Genomic DNA, 23,289 nt, shown 5'->3' with positions numbered 1-23,289 from the left:
GTCTTCCATTGAGGAAGCGGAGGCTGATGACTCAGAGGTGGACTCGTCCATTACCCAAGCCGCAGTCACTGAGGTGGTCTGCAAGCTCCTCGGTGGCAAGTCACCGGGGGTGGATGAGATCCGCCCCAGTATCTCAAGTCTCTGGATGTTGTGGGGCTGTTTTGGCTGACACACCTCTGCAACATTGTGTGGTGGTCAGGGACAGTGACTCTGGAGTGGCAGACTGGGGTGGTGGTCCCTCTTTTTAAGAAAGGGGACTGGAGAGTGTGCTCCAATTATAGGGGAATCATACTTCTCAGCCTCCCTGGGAAGGTTTACTCCAGGGTACTGGAGAGGAGAGTTCGGCCAATAGCCGAACGTCGGATCCAGGAGGAACAATGCGGTTTTCGTCCTTGTCGCGGAACACTGGACTAGCTCTTTACCCTTCATAGGGTGCTCGAGGGTTCATGGGAGTTTGCCCAACCAGTCCACATGTGCTTTGTGGATCTGGAGAAGGCATTCGACCGTGTCCCTCGTGGTATTCTGTGGGGGGTGCTTCGGGAGTATGGGGTTCGGGGCTCTTTGCTAAGGGCTGTCCGGTCCCTATATGAACGGATCAGGAGTCTGGTTCGCATTGCCGGCAGTAAGTCAGACCTGTTCCCAGTGCACGTTGAACTCTGGCAGGGCTGCCCTTTGTCACCGGTTCTGTTCATAATTTTTATGGACAGAATTTCTAGGCGCAGCCAGGGGCTGGAAGGAATCCTGTTTGGGAACCACAGGATTTCATCTCTGCTTTTTGCGGATGATGTCCTGTTGGCTTCTTCAAACCAGGACCTTCAGCATGCACTGGGGCGGTTTGCGGTCGAGTGTGAAGCGGCTGGGATGAGAATCAGCACCTCCAAGTCCGAGGCCATGGTTTTCGACCGGAAAACGGTGGCTTGACCTCTCCAGGTTGGTGGTGAAGTCCTGCCTCAAGTGGAGGAGTTTAAGAATCTCGGGATCTTGTTCACGAGTGAGGGGAGGATGGAGCGTGAGATTGACAGGCAGATCGGTGCAGCCTCCGCAGTGATGCTGTCGCTTTACCGGTCCGTTGTGGTGAAGGAGGAGCTGAGCCAAAAGGCGAAGCTCTCGATTTACCGGTCGATCTACGTTCCGACTCTCACCTATGGTCATGAGCTTTGGGTAATGACCGAAAGAACAAGATCGCGGGTACAAGCAGCCAAAATGAGTTTCCTTCGCAGGGTGGCTGGGCGCTCCCTTAGAGAGAGGGTGAGAAGCACAGTCACTCCGGAGGAGCTCGGAGTAGAGCCGCTGCTCCTCCACATCGAGAGGAATCCGCTGAGGTGGCTCGGGCATCTCTTTCGGATGCCTCCTGGACGCCTCCCTGGGGAGGTGTTCCAGGCATGTCCCCCCGGGAGGAGGCCCCAGGCAAGACCCAGGACACGCTGGAGGGACTATGTCTCTCAGCTGGCCTGGGAACGCCTCGGTGTTCTTCCTGAGGAGCTGGCCGAGGTGTCTGAGGAAAGGGAAGTTTGGGCTTCCATGCTCAGACTGCTGCCTCCACGGCCCCAGATAAGCAGACTAGACGAGATGAGACATTTTATTTTTTTTCTGCTGTCGACAGATGGCCTTGGACAAAATTACCCTTCTGGGTGAGTGTGTAAAGGGACATACTTTCATATAAAAAAAAATGAAATTGGTCCAGGATATGCGCTTTAAACTCTTGCAGCTGAAGAACTTCAACATGTTAAGGAGCAAATAGCGTCCGATTGAATTAATGAACAATTAAACACATGGAGGTTTGGCTGCTTTATTACTACAAACCACACCATGGCATTCTTCAAATACTGCAGTAAGGAAATTCCTACTGCTGCAGACCTACTTGAATGCCATCTGAACCGATGCAGTGTCTCCCTTTTTTTTTTTTTTATACGCCTACATTTAAATTAAATGACTATTGTTATGTCTTAATTTATGGATGTTGGCTTGCTTTCATCAATTACATTAATATGAATCATGGGGCTTCACAAAATCCCACAAAACTTAATTTCATGAAATTTGTGTGTAATTGAAATTAATAAGTGTTTTAAACTTGACAACCTAATCCATATAAAAAAAATCCAGATAGAAAATACATATTTGCTTGTGTAAATGCTGCTAGAAACTATTTGCAAATAAATCTATCCATATCCAGTTTGATAAATAAGGCCCATTTTTGGATCTTTCAGAACCTTGAATGTGAGGGCTGAGTTTCCTTCTCAATCCTGGATGAGATGTAAATAAGGCTAGTCTTGCCATTACCTAGACTTGACATGATGTCCAACAGGAACCAACAACTCTCCTTTGGTCGCTCAGACCCACGGGGCTATGGCCAATGCTGCGCGTAGCTGCTGTTCCAGGACCTTATTGAATCTCCCAGTATTCCAAGCTAGAGGCTGCTGTATCTTAGTCCGCAACCTTTTTTGTCTCAGTCTTAATTCATGTAGAATCTTGATTTTCAGTAAAAACACTCCTTACATTGGGTTAGTGTTGTTATATTTTATAGTCTTGTTGCATTTCATGTTCAACTTATTTTTGTCCTTTCATTTCTCCAGAAGTAAAGAACACTCTGCTGCAAGTCTTTTCATGCTCCACATGCCCTCGTTCCGATGCATCTCCAATTTACCTCGACAAGCATATCCAGAGATGCCACTATGAAGAGTACGTGAGATTGCGAGAATCAGGAGAGATTAAATATAAGCTTCAGATCCCCTCCAAATGCTGCAGTTGTCAACCAACATCAACTGATATTATCCATTCTGATACTTCCCATAATGATGTACAGAAGGAACTTCACCACTGCTCAGATTGTGGAAAGAGTTTTAGTCATCAGAATGCATTCAAGACACACCAGCGCATTCACACAGGAGGAGATCCACATCACTGCTCACAGTGTGGTAGGAATTTTACTTACCAGAGTGCTCTCCAACAACACCAGCGCATTCACACAGAAGAGAAGCCGTATCACTGCTCACAGTGTGGGAAGAATTTTACTCAGCAGAGTAATCTCCAAACACACCAACGCATTCACACAGGAGAGAAGCCGCATCACTGCTCACAGTGTGGGAAGAGTTTTACTCGTCAGAGTCATCTCCAACGACACCAGCGCATTCACACAGGAGAGAAGCCGCATCACTGCTCACAATGTGGAAAGAGTTTTACGAGTCAGAGTCATCTCCAACTACACCAGCGCATTCACACAGGAGAGAAGCCGTATCACTGCTCACAGTGTGGGAAGAGTTTTACTCATCAGAGTGCTCTCCAAACACACCAGCACATTCACACAGGAGAGAAGCCGTATCACTGCTCACAGTGTGGGAAGAGTTTTACTAGTCAGAGTCATCTCCAAACACACCAGCGCATTCACACAGGAGAGAAGCCGTATCACTGCTCACTGTGTGGGAAGAGTTTTACTCAGCAGTGTGCTCTCCAAACACACCAGCGCATTCACACAGGAGAGAAGCCGTATCACTGCTCACAGTGTGGGAAGAGTTTTACTCAGCAGCGTGATCTCCAAACACACCAGCGCATTCACACAGGAGAGAAGCCGTATCACTGCTCACAGTGTGGGAAGAGTTTTACTCACCAGAGTAATCTCCAAACACACCAGCGCATTCACACAGGAGTGAAGCCGTATCACTGCTCACAGTGTGAGAAGAGTTTTACTCGTCAGAGTCATCTCCAACGACACCAGCGCATTCACACAGGAGAGAAGCCGTATCACTGCTCACAGTGTGGGAAGAGTTTTACTCGTCAGAGTCATCTCCAACGACACCAGCGCATTCACACAGGAGAGAAGCCGTATCACTGCTCACAGTGTGGGAAGAGTTTTACTCGTCAGAGTAATCTCCAAACACACCAGCGCATTCACACAGGAGAGAAGCCGTATCACTGCTCACAGTGTGGGAAGAGTTTTACTCGTCAGTGTGATCTCCAAGCACACCAGCGCATTCACACAGGATAGAAGCCGTATCACTGCTCAGTGTGGGAAGAGTTTTACTCGTCAGTGTGATCTCCAAACACACCAGCGCATTCACACAGGATAGAAGCCGCATCACTGCTCACAGTGTGGAAAGATGTTTGCTTGTTTAGTTACATTTAAGACCTTCAAGTGCACCAAGTCAGAGACACTGCATGATTTAAAGTTGTCAAATTAAATATGGTTATTACAGTTTTGACTGAAAATGACCTGTACTTTGAACTTTATTGTTCATGTTACACTGGTCAACAATTTTTCAGAAGTTGTCTGCTTCAGAGATGAAATTGGCTATTATGAAATTTGGTGTGTTGAATTAGAAGTGACAGTAAATCAGCTGATTGGCTATGGCTTCCAAGATATTTAAGATTTTAAATTTTATACTTGTGTACATTGTATAGATCGTAATGTTTTAAATATAAATTGTAAAACTAGGTCTCTTCATGTGTTTATGGTCGGTTTACATGATATTTCACCTGATCTCTTTATGTAACACTAGAAAATCAGCAAAAAGTTTATATAAATAAAATGTATTATGAACCAAATTGCAAAAACCAATTATGTATAAGTACTGAATAGGTTTAGTCCTTATTCTCTGTGTACGCAATGGGTTTTTATTTATTTTTTGGCAGCTTGTCTCTTGTATGTATGAAACGGAGCATCTCTTGTCAAGCAAAGACTTGATCTCGAGTGCATAGCACTGTATGATTTTTTTTTTTTGAGCTGATATAAGACCGTTTGTTCAGCAGTGATGTCAGTTGACTTATGAATGCATCATCAGTGACTTCCAGGAATAACCTAATGTCATGTATGATGCAATACCGGCTTCAGATTGCATCATTCATTGTTTTGCCAAAAAAGTTGGGACAAAGTACAAATTGTAAATAAAATCAGAATGCAATAATTTACAAATCTCAAAAATTGATATTGTATTCACAATAGAACATAGACAACATATCCAATGTCGAAAGTGAGACATTTTGAAATTTCATGCCAAATATTGGCTCATTTGAAAATTCATGACAGCAACACATCTCAGAAAAGTTGGGACAGGGGCAATAAGAGGCTGGAAAAGTTAAAGGTACAAAAAAGGAACAGCTGGAGGACCAAATTGCAACTCATTAGGTCAATTGGCAATAGGTCATTAACATGACTGGGTATAAAAAGAGCATCTTGGAGTGGCAGCGGCTCTCAGAAGTAAAGATGGGAAGAGGATCACCAATCCCCCTAATTCTGCGCCGACAAATAGTGGAGCAATATCAGAAAGGAGTTCGACAGTGTAAAATTGCAAAGAGTTTGAACATATCATCTACAGTACATAATATCATCAAAAGATTCAGAGAATCTGGAAGAATCTCTGTGCGTAAGGGTCAAGGCCGGAAAACCATACTGAGTGCCCGTGATCTTTGGGCCCTTAGACGGCACTGCATCACATACAGGCATGCTTCTGTATTGGAAATGGGAAAATGGGCTCAGGAATATTTCCAGAGAACATTATCTGTGAACACAATTCACCGTGCCATCCGCCGTTGCCAGCTAAAACTCTATAGTTCAAAGAAGAAGCCGTATCTAAACATGATCCAGAAGTGCAGACGTCTTCTCTGGGCCAAGGCTCATTTAAAATGGACTGTGGCAAAGTGGAAAACTGTTCTGTGGTCAGATGAATCAAAATTTGAAGTTCTTTATGGAAATCAGGGACGCCGTGTCATTCAGACTGAAGAGGAGAAGGACGACCCAAGTTATCAGCGCTCAGTTCAGAAGCCTGCATCTCTGATGGTATAGGGTTGCATGTGGCATGGGCAGCTTACACATCTGGAAAGACACCATCAATGCTGAAAGGTATATCCAGGTTCTAGAGCAACATATGCTCCCATCCAGACGACGTCTCTTTCAGGGAAGACCTTGCATTTTCCAACATGACAATGCCAAACCACATACTGCATCAATTACAGCATCATGGCTGCGTAGAAGAAGGGTCCGGGTACTGAACTGGCCAGCCTGCAGTCCAGATCTTTCACCCATAGAAAACATTTGGCGCATCATAAAACGGAAGATATGACAAAAAAGACCTAAGACAGTTGAGCAACTAGAATCCTACATTAGACAAGAATGGGTTAACATTCCTATCCCTAAACTTGAGCAACTTGTCTCCTCAGTCCCCAGACATTTACAGACTGTTGTAAAGAGAAAAGGGGATGTCTCACAGTGGGAAACATGGCCTTGTCCCAACTTTTTTGGAATCGGGGTTGTACTATCCAAACCCACTCATAGATTTATTCAAAGAACCAAACTTGAAAACGAGCCAATGAACAATTTTAAATTTCATTTTCGTTCTCAGTGATCCAGAATTAGGAAAGTTTGACTATATTTATTTCAGAAGCATTTTGGTTGTAGACCAGTGTTCTATGACTGTTTTAAAATCTGTAACCTTATAGTGATGTTTAAAATGAGACTGTTTTCTTTTGCTCTTAAGTAGTCATTATTTACCACCATACAAATAATGATTTAACTGTAACACTTATCAGTGTAGTACTGCAGCATGAGACTAATTAGTCACGGAATTATTACTGATCAGGATTTTAATGTTTAATGGAAATGTCGATCAAACCAAATGAGTACGGAGCACTTAAATGAAGCTCGTCCAACTATATGCATCCACCTCGTCTCACTGGTTGAGGAGAAGGCATCAAAGTTGTTTATAATAATCTAGGAATTGTACAAAAACCTGAACAAAAATTCAGTATGCTTGAAGTTCTTTATCCTAATGTATGTAGCTAAAAAAAAAATCTATGCAGTTGATTCAACTAATTATTTACAGACCCGTGGTTTAAATTCTGAAGTTCTTTCTGAATTTGCGGAATTTCTCAAACTTGGTTGTATCTTTTGACAACAAATTAATTGTTAGAGACATTTGTTTAAATCACCTGGAAGACTCTGAGAACAGCATCCGTGTCCATTCTAGATTCAGTAGGGGTGAATCAGAATGTCATAGGACCTAACCCTGTTTTTGTTCAGGTTTTTGTATGATTCTTAGTGGTCACACTCTCGATCTAGCACTTGCATTTGTATTAAATATAGAAAATATAGTCATACTTCCACAGTCTGATGCTCCCTCAGACCATGACCTCATCTTTTTTGAAATTTATTAACAATAATATATGCACCCTGCACACCATCACATCAAAAGTACATTCACAGCAACTACTGCATAAAGTTTTATCAGTAGTTTCCCAGAGTTATCAACTATGATTGGATCCCCATTAGACCTCGCAGAACTTGATCAGACAACTGAATGCTTCGGGTCAACATTCTGCTTTACTTTAGATAATGTAGCTCCACTTAAAAGTAAATAATTCAGGCGGAAAAAAAAACCTAGCACCTTGGTATAACAATCACACATGCACCTTAAAACATACAAAATACATGTAAAATTAGAAAATGGTGTCAAACAAAATTGATAGTATTCCAGTTAGCATGGAATGAGAGCCACTGGAACTCCAGAGACAAGCTTCTAATGCTGCTTGTTCAATGTTTCTCTCCACCATAATAGAAGATAAAAATAATCTTAAATTTTTATGGAATACTTTAGCAAAATTAACTAGGAATAAGACCACCACAGAAACATGCAAACCTTCAATATGTAGTAGCGATGGCTTAATGAAGTTTTTTTTCAATGGCAAAATTGAAAATATCAGGCAAAAATATCAAACTATTAATTTGAAACTAGACAATTTGATAAGTATCCAAAACTATAACTATGAGCAATGATTTGTGTTTTACACTCCTTAAAGAGACCAAACTAATTTCACTTATTCAATCAAAATCTTCAACTTGTGTACTTGTGGGGATTTTTTTTCACCCCTTACCTATATGATTCTTTAAGTAAATAACACCAGAAGCAAACAAACCTCTTTGAAAAACAATCGGTTATTCTTTTAGCAATGGCTATGTACCTAAATCCTTTTACCTAGCAGTTGTCAGACTCTTGATTAAAGAACCTACCTCAACCCTTGTCAGCTGTCCCATTATAGGCCAATATCAAACCTCCCTTTTATCTCCAAAATCCTAGAAAAAACTGTGGCATAACAGTTATGCTCATATCTACATGGGAATAACATCCATAAAAGGTATCAATCAGGATTTAGATCTCATCATAGCAGAGCCACAGCACTGGTTAAAGTAGTAAATGACCAACTAATGGCTCCTGATCAGGGGTGTGTCTCCTTGCTTGTGCTGCTTAACCTTAGTGCAGCTTTTGACACCACTGATCATTCCATTCTGCTGGATAGACAAGAAAATGTCATTGGAGGTAAAGGAATGGTCCTCTGCTGGCTCAGGTCTTATTTAACTGATCATTGTCAGTTTGTATACGTAAATGGTGACTTTGGTATGCATGCTAAAGTAAAGTTTGGTGTTCCAGAAGGTGCTATCTTTGGCCCACTCCCCAAAATAGGCTACCTCTGGTTAGGATTAGGGTAGGGTGAGGGTGAACGTTTTCCATTGCCACAGCAAAAGCTGAGGCCTGCGTTCTGCATGGGCCGGTCCAAAGTCCATCTACTCTCTCACGCCCCCCCCCCCCACACACACACACACACACACACAGCCCAGACATCACACTGCCGAGCAAACAATCTTTCTGTACCTTAATCTGGATGTTGGTCGAAGGGGTTGGTGATCAGTCTGACAGTCCTCAACCAGGGTTCGGGAACGGGATGAGGGGAAGGTCTAGATCCAAGATTTGATTTTAGTGGTTGAGATTAGGGGTTGAGGTTAGGGTTAGGTACTGGGATCACGGTTAAATTTAGGTGTAGAGGTTGTGGTTAGGTTCAGGGGTTGTGGGGAATAGCCCTTAAAACAAGTCTGATTGACTGGATACCCCCACTAGGCTTAATTGTCTGCTTACACTCAGAGCCTTCCAATTCTTTATACGATACACTTGGCTTAATTGGCTGCTTACACTCGGAGCCTTCTAATTCAGTATACAATACCTTGACCCCTTTACTAGCAATGATTGCTGTTTTAACCTCAAAACCTTCTAATTCTTGACCCATGACCTTAACCACTTAACTAGCCATAATTGCATTCTTAAACTCTAAATGTTCTGCTTCCTAACCCAAAACCTTCACCACTGATCAGCAATGATTGCAATTTTTGACCTCAAAATTCTCTGTTTCCCAAGCCAACCCCTTGACCAATGACGGATACAATATGGATGGATGGATGGATGGATGGATGGATGGATGGATGGATGCCTCTGGTGGGTCCAGAGTTGGAATTTGTACTCAAAAGAATAATCCCTGAATCAGGAAAATTCAGTGTCAAAAAATTATGCTCTGTAGCAATTTAGTTTCTTGTGACGTTCTTGGGGATTCGTACACCATCCCCTATGTCGTGCATTGACCATTTCTAAGACGAACCAAGCCTTCTGTTGCAACATAGGCTCCAGCTTGCCTGCAACCCTGTAGAACAGGATAAAGCGGCTAGAGATGATATGAGATGTTGGTCTTGGCCTTAAGTGGAGCCTGGTACATGAAAGGGTTAATTGGTTCACCTGCGCTAATTAGCGGAGTGCGCGTGAGTGCTCAAGGGTGTATGGAAAGTTTAGAAGCTTGGAGACGCCAGCAGGCACACGGTTTTTCAATCGCTTGTTTGCTTATCGTTTTCTTTTGCGTGAAGTTTAGTTTCATGGACTTTAAGAACTGTTTTGTTTACTACTTAATTTACATTTGGAATAAAACAACAACTACTATTGAAATCTCTGACTGGCATCTAGTATCTTATAAGAAGACATTGCATCATTGAAAAACTGGCCTAAAGTTGGAAAACCCAGTCTGAAGTAGGAAAATCTCCTGCAAGTTGGAAAACCACAGTTTGGAAGCGTTGCGATAGTTTGGGCAACTGCGGTGGAAATTCAAATATTGCTTTGGATACTTGGAAGATTGGAAGCTGCGTTGTTGCAAGCTTGTGGATTTACGTGCTTGTAGGATTGACTGACTTTTCTGGTTGGTGAGAATAAGGCTGAACTGCTGAACGGGCCGCCGTGCTCGCATTTGAACTCGAGCCGCTGTGCGCACTTTACAAACTGAACCGGCCTGTGCGCGCGCTGCCTTTCGCCTTTCCTACTGCACTGTGTTCAACCTTTTTAAGTTAGTAATGAACTTTTGTGTTTAAAGCTTTTGAGTTAAGTTTCAATATGACTGAGGAAGAGACTGAAGACCAGGATTTCTCAAATGAACGACAACTGTTTAAGTTAATTGCAACACGCAGAGGGAAGCTTGGTGTTCTAACACATAAACATAATGAAATCAACAGCCTTATTGAATCCGGCCAAGATAAAGAAACTGTTGAGAAACAAATTAAGTTATTTGAGGGGTTTTTCATTGAGTTTAATAACTTGCAAGCATCAGTACAGAGATTGATAAAAGAGGACTATGAAAGAGAGGCCGATCATACAGACTGGTACAAACCAAAATTTCAGTTTTACAAAGACTTCTTGGATGGCGTTATAAAATGGGTTCAATGCGAACAAAGTGATGAAAAGGAGGAAGCGGGTGATGAGGAAGAAGAGGGACAGCGTGAATGTGCCTTCAATATTAAACCCCAGGATAGCGCATCTCAAACAGCTCCCAGTGTTCCGCAGAGCTATAAAGCGACACGCATTCTCATGGTGTGTTTACACATAGCCGAATATCTATGAAGACGCATGTTTATTTATGCAGTTGCACCTCTCATTTACACGTAAACGGAGGTTTCAGTCACTGAAAACGGATATCTTTGAAAACTCCGTTTTCATGCCTGTGTGTAAATAGTGGAAAACGGAGTTTTAGGTTTTCCCGACGTCACGATATGCGTCACAGAACAATATTTGCGTCAGGTGCTCAATATTTTGGTTTGATGGTCTCATGGATGCAACATGGGTGGTCGTCCTTTTTACATATTTGCAAACACTTTGGGTTTGTTTGCATTTGCAAATAGGACTACAACTGCTTTATGAGGAGCAGAGGAGAAGGACTGCGAGGACGGTCGTCAGTTTTTCAGGCACTTTTTCTCCCACCAAGACAAAGGCTTGCTGCTTACCAACGTTGCCGCCGCTTTTGGATCCGACCCGGGTGAACTGCTGCCTGGTGGCTAAACTTCACAAATGAAGTTGTTCTCCCGGAGGAATGGCACGAGAACTTCCGAATGTCGCAGTCATCGCTGCTCTCGCTTGCAGAGTTACTGCATCTCTACATTGAAGGCCAGACGACTGTCATGCGGAGCCCAGTCAGTGTATTGACAAAAGTAGCCTGCACCCTATATTATTTAGCTGATGAGGGTAGAATACGGAAAACGGCAAATACATTCGGGCTCTCTAGGTCAATGGTTTCCATAATAATCAGAGAAGTGTGTAAAGCGATTACTGTGCATCTTGGTCCTAAGTACATACGACTGCCGACAACAGAAACTGCTGTCCAACAGCTTGTGCACGGATTTCAGCAAGCGCATGGCCTCCCCCAGTGTCGAGGTGCTGTAGATGGCGCGCACACATAGAGATAAAACAACCTTCAGCCAATTCTACAGATTACATTAACAGGAAAGGCAGGTATACTTTAAATATTCAAGCTACCTGCGACTACAAATATACATTCATGGACGTGGTGGTGAAAGGTTCAAGGTATTTTTAATGTCCCCTGAGGGCAATTCATTTTGCAGCCAGCAGAAAAAAACACGCATTAACAATAAATACAGTCACAATCAAGACATAAACCAATCATAAATAATTAGAACAATAAAAACATTCATCAAGTAGTGTTTAAAAGGATGGTTACAGCAGGTAAAAATGAGTTTTTGAATCTGTTGGTTCTACAACCTTTTAAAACAAATCTGCGTCCGGATGGTAAAAGGGAGAACTCTGAGAACGGGGGTGACTGGGGTCAGCTAAAATTGCCTGTGCTTTTTCGAGTGACCTGATTTTATGGAGAGTGGAGATATTGTTCAGGGGAGTATTGCCAATTTTGCTACAGAGACTGATAATGTTAAAAATACGGTTCTTGTTTTTCTGTGTCAGCAACCCAAACCAGCAGATAAAAGAAAAAGAAAGAACAGATTCAATAAAACAACTGTAAAACATTCTCATAAAACTGCTGTTCATGTTAAAATTCCTCAGTTTACGATAAAAATGCATATGTTGGTGAGCTTTCTTGCATACAGCGTCCACGTTTGCCAAAAGTAAATCTGTAGTCGATTATGGTACCCAAGTATTTATACTCCTCCACAACTTCAACTACCTGATCACTAATATATACAGGGGAGATAACATCTTTTTTTCTAAAATCAATGATCATTTCTTTAGTTTTGCTGACGTTTATGTCTAAAAAGGATGACTTACACCAGTTAATAAAATCAGACACCACTGAGCCATGATCAGGATCATCTGACTTTAAAAGAGACACAATAACAGAGTCGTCAGCAAACTTTAAAATATGCCGTCCTGTGTGCTGGCTTTGACATAAATTTGTGTATAAAACAAATAAAAGGGGGGAGAGAACACAACCCTGCGGTGAACCAGTGGAGAGCAGAGCATCAGATAAAACATCGTTGACCCTGACACATTGGGATCTGGCAGTTAAAAAATCCATCAACCAAGAAATAAGACCAGGGTCAATGTTATGTGTGTTCTTTAACCTATTAGCTAAAATATGTGGCTGGATACAGTTAAAAGCAGAGGAAAAATCAATAAAAACAAGACGTGCAAAGGTGTTAGCTGCCTCAAGGTGTGAGAGCACCAAGTTCAGTAAAGTGCATATAGCAGGGGTTTTCAAAGTGTGGGAGAGTCAGCCCCCCCTCGGAGAGCAAATAAACAACAGCGCCTCCCCCCCCCCCCCAATTTTTGTTGTTGCTATACTTAATGTTCCATTCGTATTTTTAAAAAATGGTTGTTGTACACATTTTTCTTTTTTTCTTTTTCACATTTTAAACATGTGCTTTTTAAAACATCTTGTTTTACACATTTTAAACATCTCATAGCATCGTTAGCTAGCACCTCTTGGCAGACAACACACTGTGGCAGTGGAGCATCTTCAGATCCAGTCCATGAAAATCCAAACTTTAAATAATCGTGGTCATACTTCCTTCTTTTTCCAGTCCCCCCAGGATTCCGCGGGCCTTTTTTGTGATTGTTGCGGGCTAAAATGTCTGATGTTGCAGGGGGTTTTCCAAAAAATTGCGATGAAAGTTGCGGTGTTTTTTAGGTTTTTGTTGCAATTACATTGCGGGAGGAAGTGAAAGTTGCGAGAAATTGTTGCGATTTTCTCTTTTTGTGATTAAAATTGAGTGATATGTTAAATATTAAGTTATTACTGAAAAACTATTGAATAAAAAACAAAGACACTGAGAAATGGTCCTATAAACAACTTTACCAATATAAAAGATTACCAGGACTACAAAAATGCAGAAAAATAGGCTTTACTTATCCAAATGCACCTGTTGGTTCAAAAGTTAAAGTGCAGAGAACCTCACAGCACAACATGAAGTTACCTTCAAATATAATATAAATGCCTCAGCTTTCATGTAAGAAAAAAAACTATTAATACTAGTACTCTGTGCAGGCAGTCTCTCCTGAAGACTAAATTAAACAATAATTATAAACTAATAAAATAAATGGCTCAGGCTTCATAGAAGAAAAAAAAAACAATTTGAACAGAATCTCACAGTATGATGCTGAAGCTGCCTAAACAATGGAAAATAAAATACCATTTTGGCAAAAATGTTGGCATCCATTAATTTCTTGTATTAAGTAAAAAAAAAAGTGCACACAGTCCTTCACTGTAAACATAACACACTTTCAGTAACAGAATTTAAGCCGACATAAACACTGACTCGCACATCATGCAATGTTTCCAGATACTGCTGACGTTTTCCAGCCCAAAATATGTTCAAAACCCGCCAAAATGCACTTAAAACCAATCTGGCAACACTGCGCGCATGCTGCTTCTCTTAAACGTAAACATGGAAGTAAGGCGGAAGGTAGTTTGTCGACGTCACCTCAAGACGACGCCAACGATTGGTCAAATTTGCAGGAAAGTTGCGGTGATTGGATATAATTGCAACACCGCCCTGAATTCGCGGGGATTGGTTGAATTTGCGCTGAAGTTGCAAATCGCAACTTCCTGGAGGCTCTGGTTTTTTGCTTGGCCCAGACTCTGTCTCCTCACTCACTGTAGCTTTAGGTACTAAAAATCGATCCATTTTGTCTCTAGTAAAGGCTCCTCATGTTGCGCCCCCCCTGAAGAACTCTGGCGCCCCCCGGGGGGGGCGCGCCCCACACTTTGAAAAGCCCTGGCATATAGCATCGTCCACCCCTCTACCTGGCCTATAGGTGAATTGCAATGGGTCCAAGCCGGTTTTCACAGTGGATAATAGTGCATTCTTAACTATCTTCTCAAATGACTTCATAACAAGGGATGTAAGGGATGTAAGGGCAACGGGCCTGTAGTCATTCAGCTGTTTTGGAGCTCTGTTTTTAGGGACGAGGACAATAATGGAATCTTTCCATGAGCAAGGGACCTTATTGAGATGGAGGGAGCATCTAAAAATATTGCAAAAAATATTAGACAACTGATGTGCACAATTCTTGAGTAAGTGGCCACTGATATCATCAGTGCCTGGACTTTTCCTCTCCTTCACACCCTGGAAAAGTCTCCGGACCATACCCTCCTCAATGTGGACAGGATTTTGGTCCGCTGTCACAGCCTTAAAATGGGATTGTTCCACTGCAAAGTTGTGTGTATTAAAATGGTTATAAAAAACATTCAGTTCATTTGAAAGTTCATGGTCAGACATGCTGCCATGGGAAATAGGACATTTTTTTGGTTTTCATACCCATCATGGATTTCACCCCTCCCATGCAGGGCGGGAGCGACCGGCACAAAGCAGGTTCTCCACTCTATCTTTATTGCTACACTTGGCAAGCTTAAGTTCTTTCTTAACTTGTTTTTGTAGCTCTCCATACTTAGTAGTGTCCCCCTGATAAGAACAAATGTTATGCTGATTTATTAAGTTTTTAACTGATTTGGAAATCCATGGTTTGTTGTTCGGAAAGAAAGAAACCTGTTTGAGTGGAATAACCAAGTCCTCACAGAAGATTACATATGCTGACACAGTCTCTGTGAGATCATCTAGATCAGTACAGACCTCCTTAAACAAGGCCCAGTCTGTACAGCTGTAGCAGTCCTGTAGACTTTGGATTGATTCCTCCGACCAAACTGGAACCAAACGTTTCACTGGCTTGTGTTCTTTCAGGACTGGTTTATAGGACGGAAGTAAATACACGGCATTGTGATCTGACAAACCAAGTGGGGCTCTGTGCAAGGACTTGTAAGCACCCTTCACAGAACCGTAACAGAGGTCCAGACATTTTCCATGGCGAGTCGGACAAGTCACATACTGGTAAACATTCCACAGGGACTTCCCTGGTTGACAATGGTTAAAATCACCCATGACCAGGACCGGCGCATCTGGGGAAATCCCTTGTAGCCGCTGCACCGCCTTGACTATAACCTGGGTTGCTAACTCGGCATTAACTTTCGGGTGAATGGAGACAAGTGTTACAAATAACTGTGGAAATTCCCTTGGTAAATAAACTGGACGAAGTGACATAGTGATTCTCTGATTATCACCATGCTGCACCAGTTCTTATTAACATAGAGACATAAGCCTCCCCCCAGTGATTTACCTGTCACCGAGGGATCTCTGTCCAAGCGAACAGGCTCCCCAAAGCTGTCGATCTCCAAATCAGACCGAGGGTCATGATCTCAGTCAAGGCAAGGAGACAAGCGTTCTTATACTCAGGTGAAAACTTGACGTTTGCCTGGAGCTCGTCAATCTTGTTGCGATGTGAAAAGGACGTTGGCTAAGATGACAGTGGGCAGAGGAATCCGGTGGTGGCCTTGCCTCTTCAGTCTCTGGCGCACACTACCCCGTCTCCCCCTCTTCCTCAGTGGCTTGGGACCCCAGCCCTAGTTACTGCTGATGTATACTGGACGGATGATCTCTGCGGGGAAGGTGGATGAGGGATCCACTCTGCCAGCGTTGTTGTCCCGCAGAAGCAGCAGGAAATTGCGGCCATATTGGAGAGGCCCTCGGTGGTCACATAATCCACTCAGCAGGTGGCAGAAGAAAGTGATGAGAAATAGAAGGCCCAACATACCGCGCTAAGTCATTGTAATTGTTGCAGGTAATAGTAACAATAGTCCGAACTTGTTAGTAATGACGATAAAGACAAAAAACAAGGAGGTTAGAGCTTACAAAAATGCGCACTGACATTCATACGCTCACACACCACTGCTGCTGCCTGTCGCCATTACCAGTGCCACCATCATGTTAAAATAAACGGCTGGGGAGCGTCCATGATGCTCGTATGTTTGCAGATTCTAATCTAAACACATACCTGAAAAATGGAAATATTCCACCCTGTCCCAGGCAAATTATTGATGAAGAGGCCATACCAGTTTACCTACTGGGCGACCCCGCGTATCCACTGCTCCCATATCTGATCAAAGAATACGCCAATGGGGGGAGTACTGCCCAAGAGCAGTACTTTGGACTGTCTTTGGGCCGTGCACGGATGGCAATAGAATGTACGTTTGGTAGGCTAAAAGCCCGGTTCGGAGCCCTGAGAAGGTCAATGGACATTGATCTTGATGACCTCCCTTTTGTCATTTTCCTGGCATTACCTGGCAGGAGAGGTAATCTGCCACCACCATATGTAGCCCCCGGCCTGGCCAAATTGAATTTAAAGTGCTGAAGGGTGATACCCAGAGTGATCCACGCGGTGGTCCCACTGGTCAGAACAGAAGGTGAACGGGTGTCCGAGCAGGTAGTACCGGAGAGTGAGGACTGCCCACTTGATGGGCAAACACTTTTTGTCCATCGATATTTTCCACTGATCCAGCATTCAAGAGTGACCTGGAAAAAGCAGTGCTGTCACACAGATTCGAACTGGATCTGTTGTGACCACAGTCCCATAAGAGCACCTGCTAAATGCCTGTAACATATTCTAATGTAATCTCAAAACAAAATTTCGGCTTGCTGTTTGTATTTGACAAGGGACAAATTTTGTATCCAGCTGTTTGGATAGAGTCATGATGTAATTGTCCCAGGAGTTGCTGAAATAGCTCCGCTGGGAGTGTGTTAGACTGAAAATCTAAGCATCTTTGGCTCAAGCCCAGATTTCAGCATCAAGGACTGTGGCTTGTGTACATCTTGGTCTGTGCTCTTTTTTTTTTGCCAGGTCAATGCCAGTAATTTGATGGTTAAAACAATCACACTGTTTGACTTTGGTTCCATGGTGTAATGGTTAGCACTCTGAATCCAGTCATCTGAGTTCAAATCTCAGTGGACCCTGTGAATCCTTCATTTGCAGCTTCCAAACTAACATGCACAGACTATCTCAACAGAAGGCTCCTTTTGGTCAAGCCAGCTTTTATGTCCCAAACCCTTTGTGTCCGTCACCATGAAACAACTTCTTTTCAAGATGGGTACGGGCCAGTTCTGCAATTTTGAATCTGGGCTTTATTGCAATATCATTGTGGCTTCAATGGTATTGGCCACTATGTGTCTGTATTGATCTTCTGAAAAGCACAAGTGCTGAATGATTTGCCTCCATGGTGTCATGGTTAGCACTTTGGATGGTGAATCCAGGCATCTGAGTTCAAATGTTGGTGGAACCTGTAAAAGATTGTGCCTGCACTGAATGATGGATAAACAAGACAATTTTGTTTCAGTGAGGAAAATCCCACTTTTTATGCAATGCATGATCAAAATACATGAAAAACAGAAATGTACCCCCTTTTTATTACAAAGTTGTACTGATCGGTCAGCATTTTCTCCAATTTGGACAGAGAACTCCTGTTTGCTGTAGCAGAAAGAAACCGTTGCTCCAAGTTGTCATCGTTTCTAGCCAGTGGACCACTGATGACCCATCCCAGCAATGTCCTAATGGACCATTCCCACAGCTGTTGATGACCTCCCAAGGTTCCATTATCTTGGGAGCATTGCTACCAATTAACAGCACAACATTTGCCTTAATGCTTGGGATGTGCACCTTTGACAAATATGGCCAATTAGTCAGGTCTTCAGGAGTTACCAGATCATCTACAGTGACAGGCATTTCCTTCTGTGTAAAAACCTTGAGAAGGATGTGAAAATTATTGCTGTCCAGACCAGTTATCTCTTAACCAGTCAAAGAATAGGCTAGAACAATCTTTTCTTACCCATAGTCCGCAACAGGAGGCTAGTTCTTCTGCCTGTAACATTCAATTTCTGTATTAGATGTTCTGAGTAAAATGTAGCCAAGCTACTGACATCCAGGAAGGCATATGTATGTATAATTTGATTCCCCTTTGTTAATTTCACCTTTCCAGGTAAAATGGATAGAGCACCTCAGTCCTTACCAGCCCCTGTTGGGCTACATGTTTTGAGTGGGGTCAAATTATCATTGGATGGTTCCTTTGATTGTTCCAGAGTTGCAAGATGCCCCTTTAATATGAAGCACAGTAGGATGAGTTTGACTGCATGCTTTACACATCAAGCACTGCTGGCAATTATGACTCATAAGCCCAGAATGTAAACATGCAAAGCAAACTCCCCTTTCCTTCAGGAAGATTATCTTTTCCTTGCACCCCTTTCTCTGAAACTTCTTACACTCATCCAAAGTGTGACTACAAGCACAACAAAGACATTCAACTCCTTTAGATGTCTCTAAATCTGAAGTTGGTTCAAGAACTCCCTCAGACAAATCCATAGATGTTACTGTTGTGGTGACAATATTTCCTTTTATTCTATCCCTGGGCTGCAATTTAAACTTGTTGGGATTCTTTTCCCCTACGGCACCAAATGATGGATCCTGTATTCACCAAACAAAGGATCGGAGAGAATTTTGACTCGTCGTTCAATGAATGTAACCAGATCACTGAAACGAGCTCTATGGTTAGTTGTTTCCATTATTTCATGTGCTTTAGTCCTCCATTGCTCCCTCATCTTAAAAGGTAACTTTGAGATGATGGTCCTCATATTCACTGGCATGTCCTGCTCTGGCACATATGGCAGCTCCTCTATTACATTACAGCCAACATGCAAGAATAAGGAGTTGGCTTGAAGTGATTTAACATCTTCAGATTTTATTGTTTGCCATGCCAGAGCTCTTTCCATATAGGCAGTTGCAATTTTCTATGGATTCCCAAAGCGTTCCTGTAAAAGATCCCTTGCCACTATATACAGTGCTCAGCATAAATGAGTACACCCCCTTTGAAAAGTAACATTTTAAACAAAATCTCAATGAACACAACCAATTTCCAAAATGTTGATGAGACAAAGTTTTATATAACATCTGTTTAACTTATAATGTGAAAGTAAGGTTAATAATATAACTTAGATTACACTTTTTTTTCAGTTTTACTCAAATCAGGGTGGTGCAAAAATGAGTACACCCCACAACAAAAACTACTACATCTAGTACTTTGTATGGCCTCCATGATTTTTAATGACAGCACCAAGTCTTCTAGGCATGGAATAAACAAGTTGGTGACATTTTGCAACATCAATCTTTTTCCATTCTTCAACAATGACCTCTTTTAGTGACTGGATGCTGGATGGAGAGTGATGCTCAACTTGTCTCTTCAGAATTCCCCCCCAAAAATAATTTCTTTACACCACAAAGGTGAAGGCTACAAGAAGATCAGCAAAGCTTTACTTATTAGTCAGTATACTGTAGAAAAAGTGGTACAAAAATTTAAGAAAGATGGAACTGCAACCATCTCACAGAGACATCCAGGTCGTCTATGGAAGTTAACACCTTGACAGGAGCGTCTTCTGATGAGAAGGGTTGAAGAAAATTGGCATGCAAGTTCACTGCAGTTATCTAAAGAAGTAGAAAGCCAAACTGGGGTGACTATTTCCCATGACACAATATGGTGTACACTACAGAGGAATGGCATGCATGGATGCCGTCCACGAAAGAAGCCTCTCCTAAAGCCCAGGCATAAAAAAGCCCACCTAGAGTTTGCCAGGGCCCATGCTGACAAAGATGAAGACTACTGGGACTCTATACTCTGGAGTGAGGAGAACAAGATAAATGTTTTTGGAACTGATGGCTTCAAAACTGTATGGCATTGCAAAGGTGAGGAATACAAAGAAAAATGCATGGTGCCTACAGTGAAACATGGTGGTGGCAGTGTCCTTATGTGGGGCTGCATGAGTGCTGCTGGTGTCGGGAAGCTGCATTTCATTGATGGCATCATGAATTCACAGATGTATTGCTCTATACTGAAAGAGAAGATGCTACCATCACTCCATGCCCTTGGTCATCGTGCACTTTTCCAACATGACTAAACACACATCTAAGGCCACTGTTGGATTTCTGAAGAAGAACATGGTGAAAGTGATTCAGTGGCCAAGTATGTCTCCTGAGCTGAACCCAATCGAACACCTATGGGGAATTCTGAAGAGACAAGTTGAGCATCACTCTCCATCCAGCATCCAGTCACTAAAAGAGGTCATTGTTGAAGAATGGAAAAAGACTGATGTTGCAAAATGTCGCCAACTTGTTCATTCCATGCCTAGAAGACTTGGTGCTGTCATTAAAAATCATGGAGGCCATACAAAGTACTAGATGTAGTTTTTGTTGTGGGGTGTACTCACTTTTGCACCACCCTAATTTGAGTAAAACTGAAAAAAAAAGTGTAATCCAAGTTATATTATTAACCTTACTTTCACTTTATAAGTTTAACAGATCTCGTCTCATCTCGTCTTCTTCCGCTTATCCGGGACCGGGTCACGGAGGCAGCAGTCTAAGCATGGAAGCCCAAACTTCCCTTTCCCCAGACACCTCGGCCAGCTCCTCAGGAAGAACACCGAGGTGTTCCCAGGCCAGCTGAGAGACATAGTCCCTCCAGCGTGTCCTGGGTCTTCCCCGGGGCCTCTTCCTGGGCGGACATGCCTGGAACACCTCCCCAGGGAGGCATCCAGGAGGCATCCAAAAAAGATGCCCGAGCCACCTCACCTGATTCCTCTCGATGTGGAGGAGCAGCGGCTCTACTCCGAGCTTCTCCCGAGTGACTGTGCATCTCACCCTATCTCTAAGGGAGCGCCCAGCCACCCTGCGAAGGAAACTAATTTCGGCCGCTTGTATCCGCGATCCTGTTCTTTCGGTCATTACCCAAAGCTCATGACCATAGGTGAGAGTGGGAATGTAGATCGACCGGTAAATTGAGAGCTTCGCCTTTTGGCTCAGCTCCTTCTTCACCACGATGGACCGGTAAAGCGACCGCATCACTGCGGAGGCTGCACCGATCCGCCTGTCGATCTCACGCTCCATCCTTCCGTCACTCGTGAACAAGATCCCAAGATACTTAAACTCCTCCACTTGAGGCAGGACTTCTCCACCAACCTGGAGAGGGCAAGCCACCCTTTTCTGGTCGAGAACCATGGCCTCGGATTTGGAGGTGCTGGTTCTCATCCCAGCCGCTTCACACTAGACTGCAAACAGCCCCAGTGCATGCTGAAGGTCCTGCTTTGAAGAAGCCAACAGGACAACATCATCCGCAAAAAGCAGAGATGAAATCCTGTGGTTCCCAAACAGGATTCCTTCCAGCCCCTGGCTTCGCCTAGAAATTCTGTCCATAAAAATTATGAACAGAACCGGTGACAAAGGGCAGCCCTGCCAGAGTCCAACATGCACTGGGAACAGGTCTGACTTACTGCCGGCAATGCGAACCAGACTCCTGCTCCGTTCGTACAGGGACCAGACAGCCCTTAGCAAAGAGTCCCGAACCCCATACTCCCGAAGCACCCCCCACAGAATACCACAGGGGACATGGTTGAATGCCTTCTCCAGATCCACAAAGCACATGTGGACTGGTTGGGCAAACTCCCATGAACCCTCGAGCACCCTATGAAGGGTATAGAGCTGGTCCAGTGTTCTGCGACCAGGACGAAAACTGCATTGTTCCTCCTGGATCTGAGGTTCGACTATTGGTCAAATTCTCCTCTCCAGTACCCTGGAGTAAACCTTCCCTGGGAGGCTGAGAAGTGTGATTCCCCTATAATTGGAGCACACTCTCCGGTCCCCTTTCTTAAAAAGAGGGACCACCACCCCAGTCTGCCACTCCAGAGGCACTGTCCCCGACCGCCATGCGATGTTGCAGAGGCGTGTCAACCAAGACAGCCCCACAACATCCAGAGACTTGAGATACTCAGGGCGGATCTCATCCACCCCCGGTGCCTTGCCACCGAGGAGCTTGCAAACCACCTCAGTGACTTTGGCTTGGGTAATGGACGAGTCCACCTCTGAGTCATCAGCCTCAGTCTCCTCAGTGGAAGACATGATGGTGGGATTGAGGAGATCCTCAAAGTATTACTTCCACCGCCCGACAATGTCCCCAGTCGAGGTCAACAGCTCCCCACCCGCACTGTAAACAGTGTTGGCAGAGTACTGCTTCCCCCTCCTGAGGCGCCGGACAGTTTGTCAGAATTTCTTCGAGGCCGACCGATAGTCCTTCTCCATGGCCTCCCCGAACTCCTCCCAGTTCCGAGTTTTTGCCTCCGCAACTGCCCGAGCTGCAGCACGCCTGGCCTGCCGATACCCGTCAGCTGCCTCAGGAGTCCCGGAGGTCAACATGGCCCGATAGGACTCCTTCTTCAGCTTGACGGCATCCCTTACTTCCGGTGTCCACCACCGGGTTTCTGGGATTGCCGCCACGACAGGCACCGGAGACCTTGCGGCCACAGCTCCGAACAGCTGCGTCCACAATGGAGGTAGAGAACATGGTCCACTCAGACTCAATGTCCCCCGCCTCCCTCGGAAGCTGGGAAAAGCTCTCCCGGAGGTGGGAGTTAAAGACCTCCCCAACAGAGTGCTCGGCCAGAAGTTCCCAGCAGACCCTCACCATACGTTTGGGCCTGCCAGGTCTGTCCAGCTTCCTCCTCCGCCAGCGGATCCAACTCACCACCAGGTGGTGATCAGTTGACAGCTCAGCCCCTCTCTTCACCCGAGTGTCCAAGACATAGGGCCGGAGATCAAATGAAACGACTACAAAGTCGATCATCGATCTCCGACCTAAGGTGTCCTGGTGCCACGTGCACTTATGGACACCCCTATGCTCGAACATGGTGTTCGTTATGGACAAACCGTGACTAGCACAGAAGTCCAATAACAAAACACCACTCGGGTTCAGATCGGGGAGGCCGTTCCTCCCAACCACGCCCCTCCAGGTGTCACTGTCGTCGCCCACGTGAGCATTGAAGTCCCCCAGTAGCAC

General features: G+C 44.0%; 1 protein-coding gene across 1 annotated transcript in view; it reads left to right on the top strand.

Annotated features, from left to right (window-relative positions):
* Nucleotides 1-5,062, top strand: part of LOC132874808 (zinc finger protein ZFP2-like) — a 47,768-nt gene extending 42,706 nt beyond the window's left edge. The window contains exon 6 of the mRNA XM_060911214.1: nucleotides 2,574-5,062. Coding sequence (XP_060767197.1) covers nucleotides 2,574-3,982 — 1,409 coding nt within the window. The 3' untranslated portion in view covers nucleotides 3,983-5,062. The remainder of the gene's footprint in view (nucleotides 1-2,573) is intronic.
* Nucleotides 5,063-23,289: the final 18,227 nt, after the last annotated feature.

The sequence above is a fragment of the Neoarius graeffei genome, chromosome 27, assembly GCF_027579695.1.
Source record: "Neoarius graeffei isolate fNeoGra1 chromosome 27, fNeoGra1.pri, whole genome shotgun sequence".
NCBI classification, from domain to species: domain Eukaryota; kingdom Metazoa; phylum Chordata; class Actinopteri; order Siluriformes; family Ariidae; genus Neoarius; species Neoarius graeffei.
This window is presented reverse-complemented; position numbering and strand designations above follow the sequence as displayed.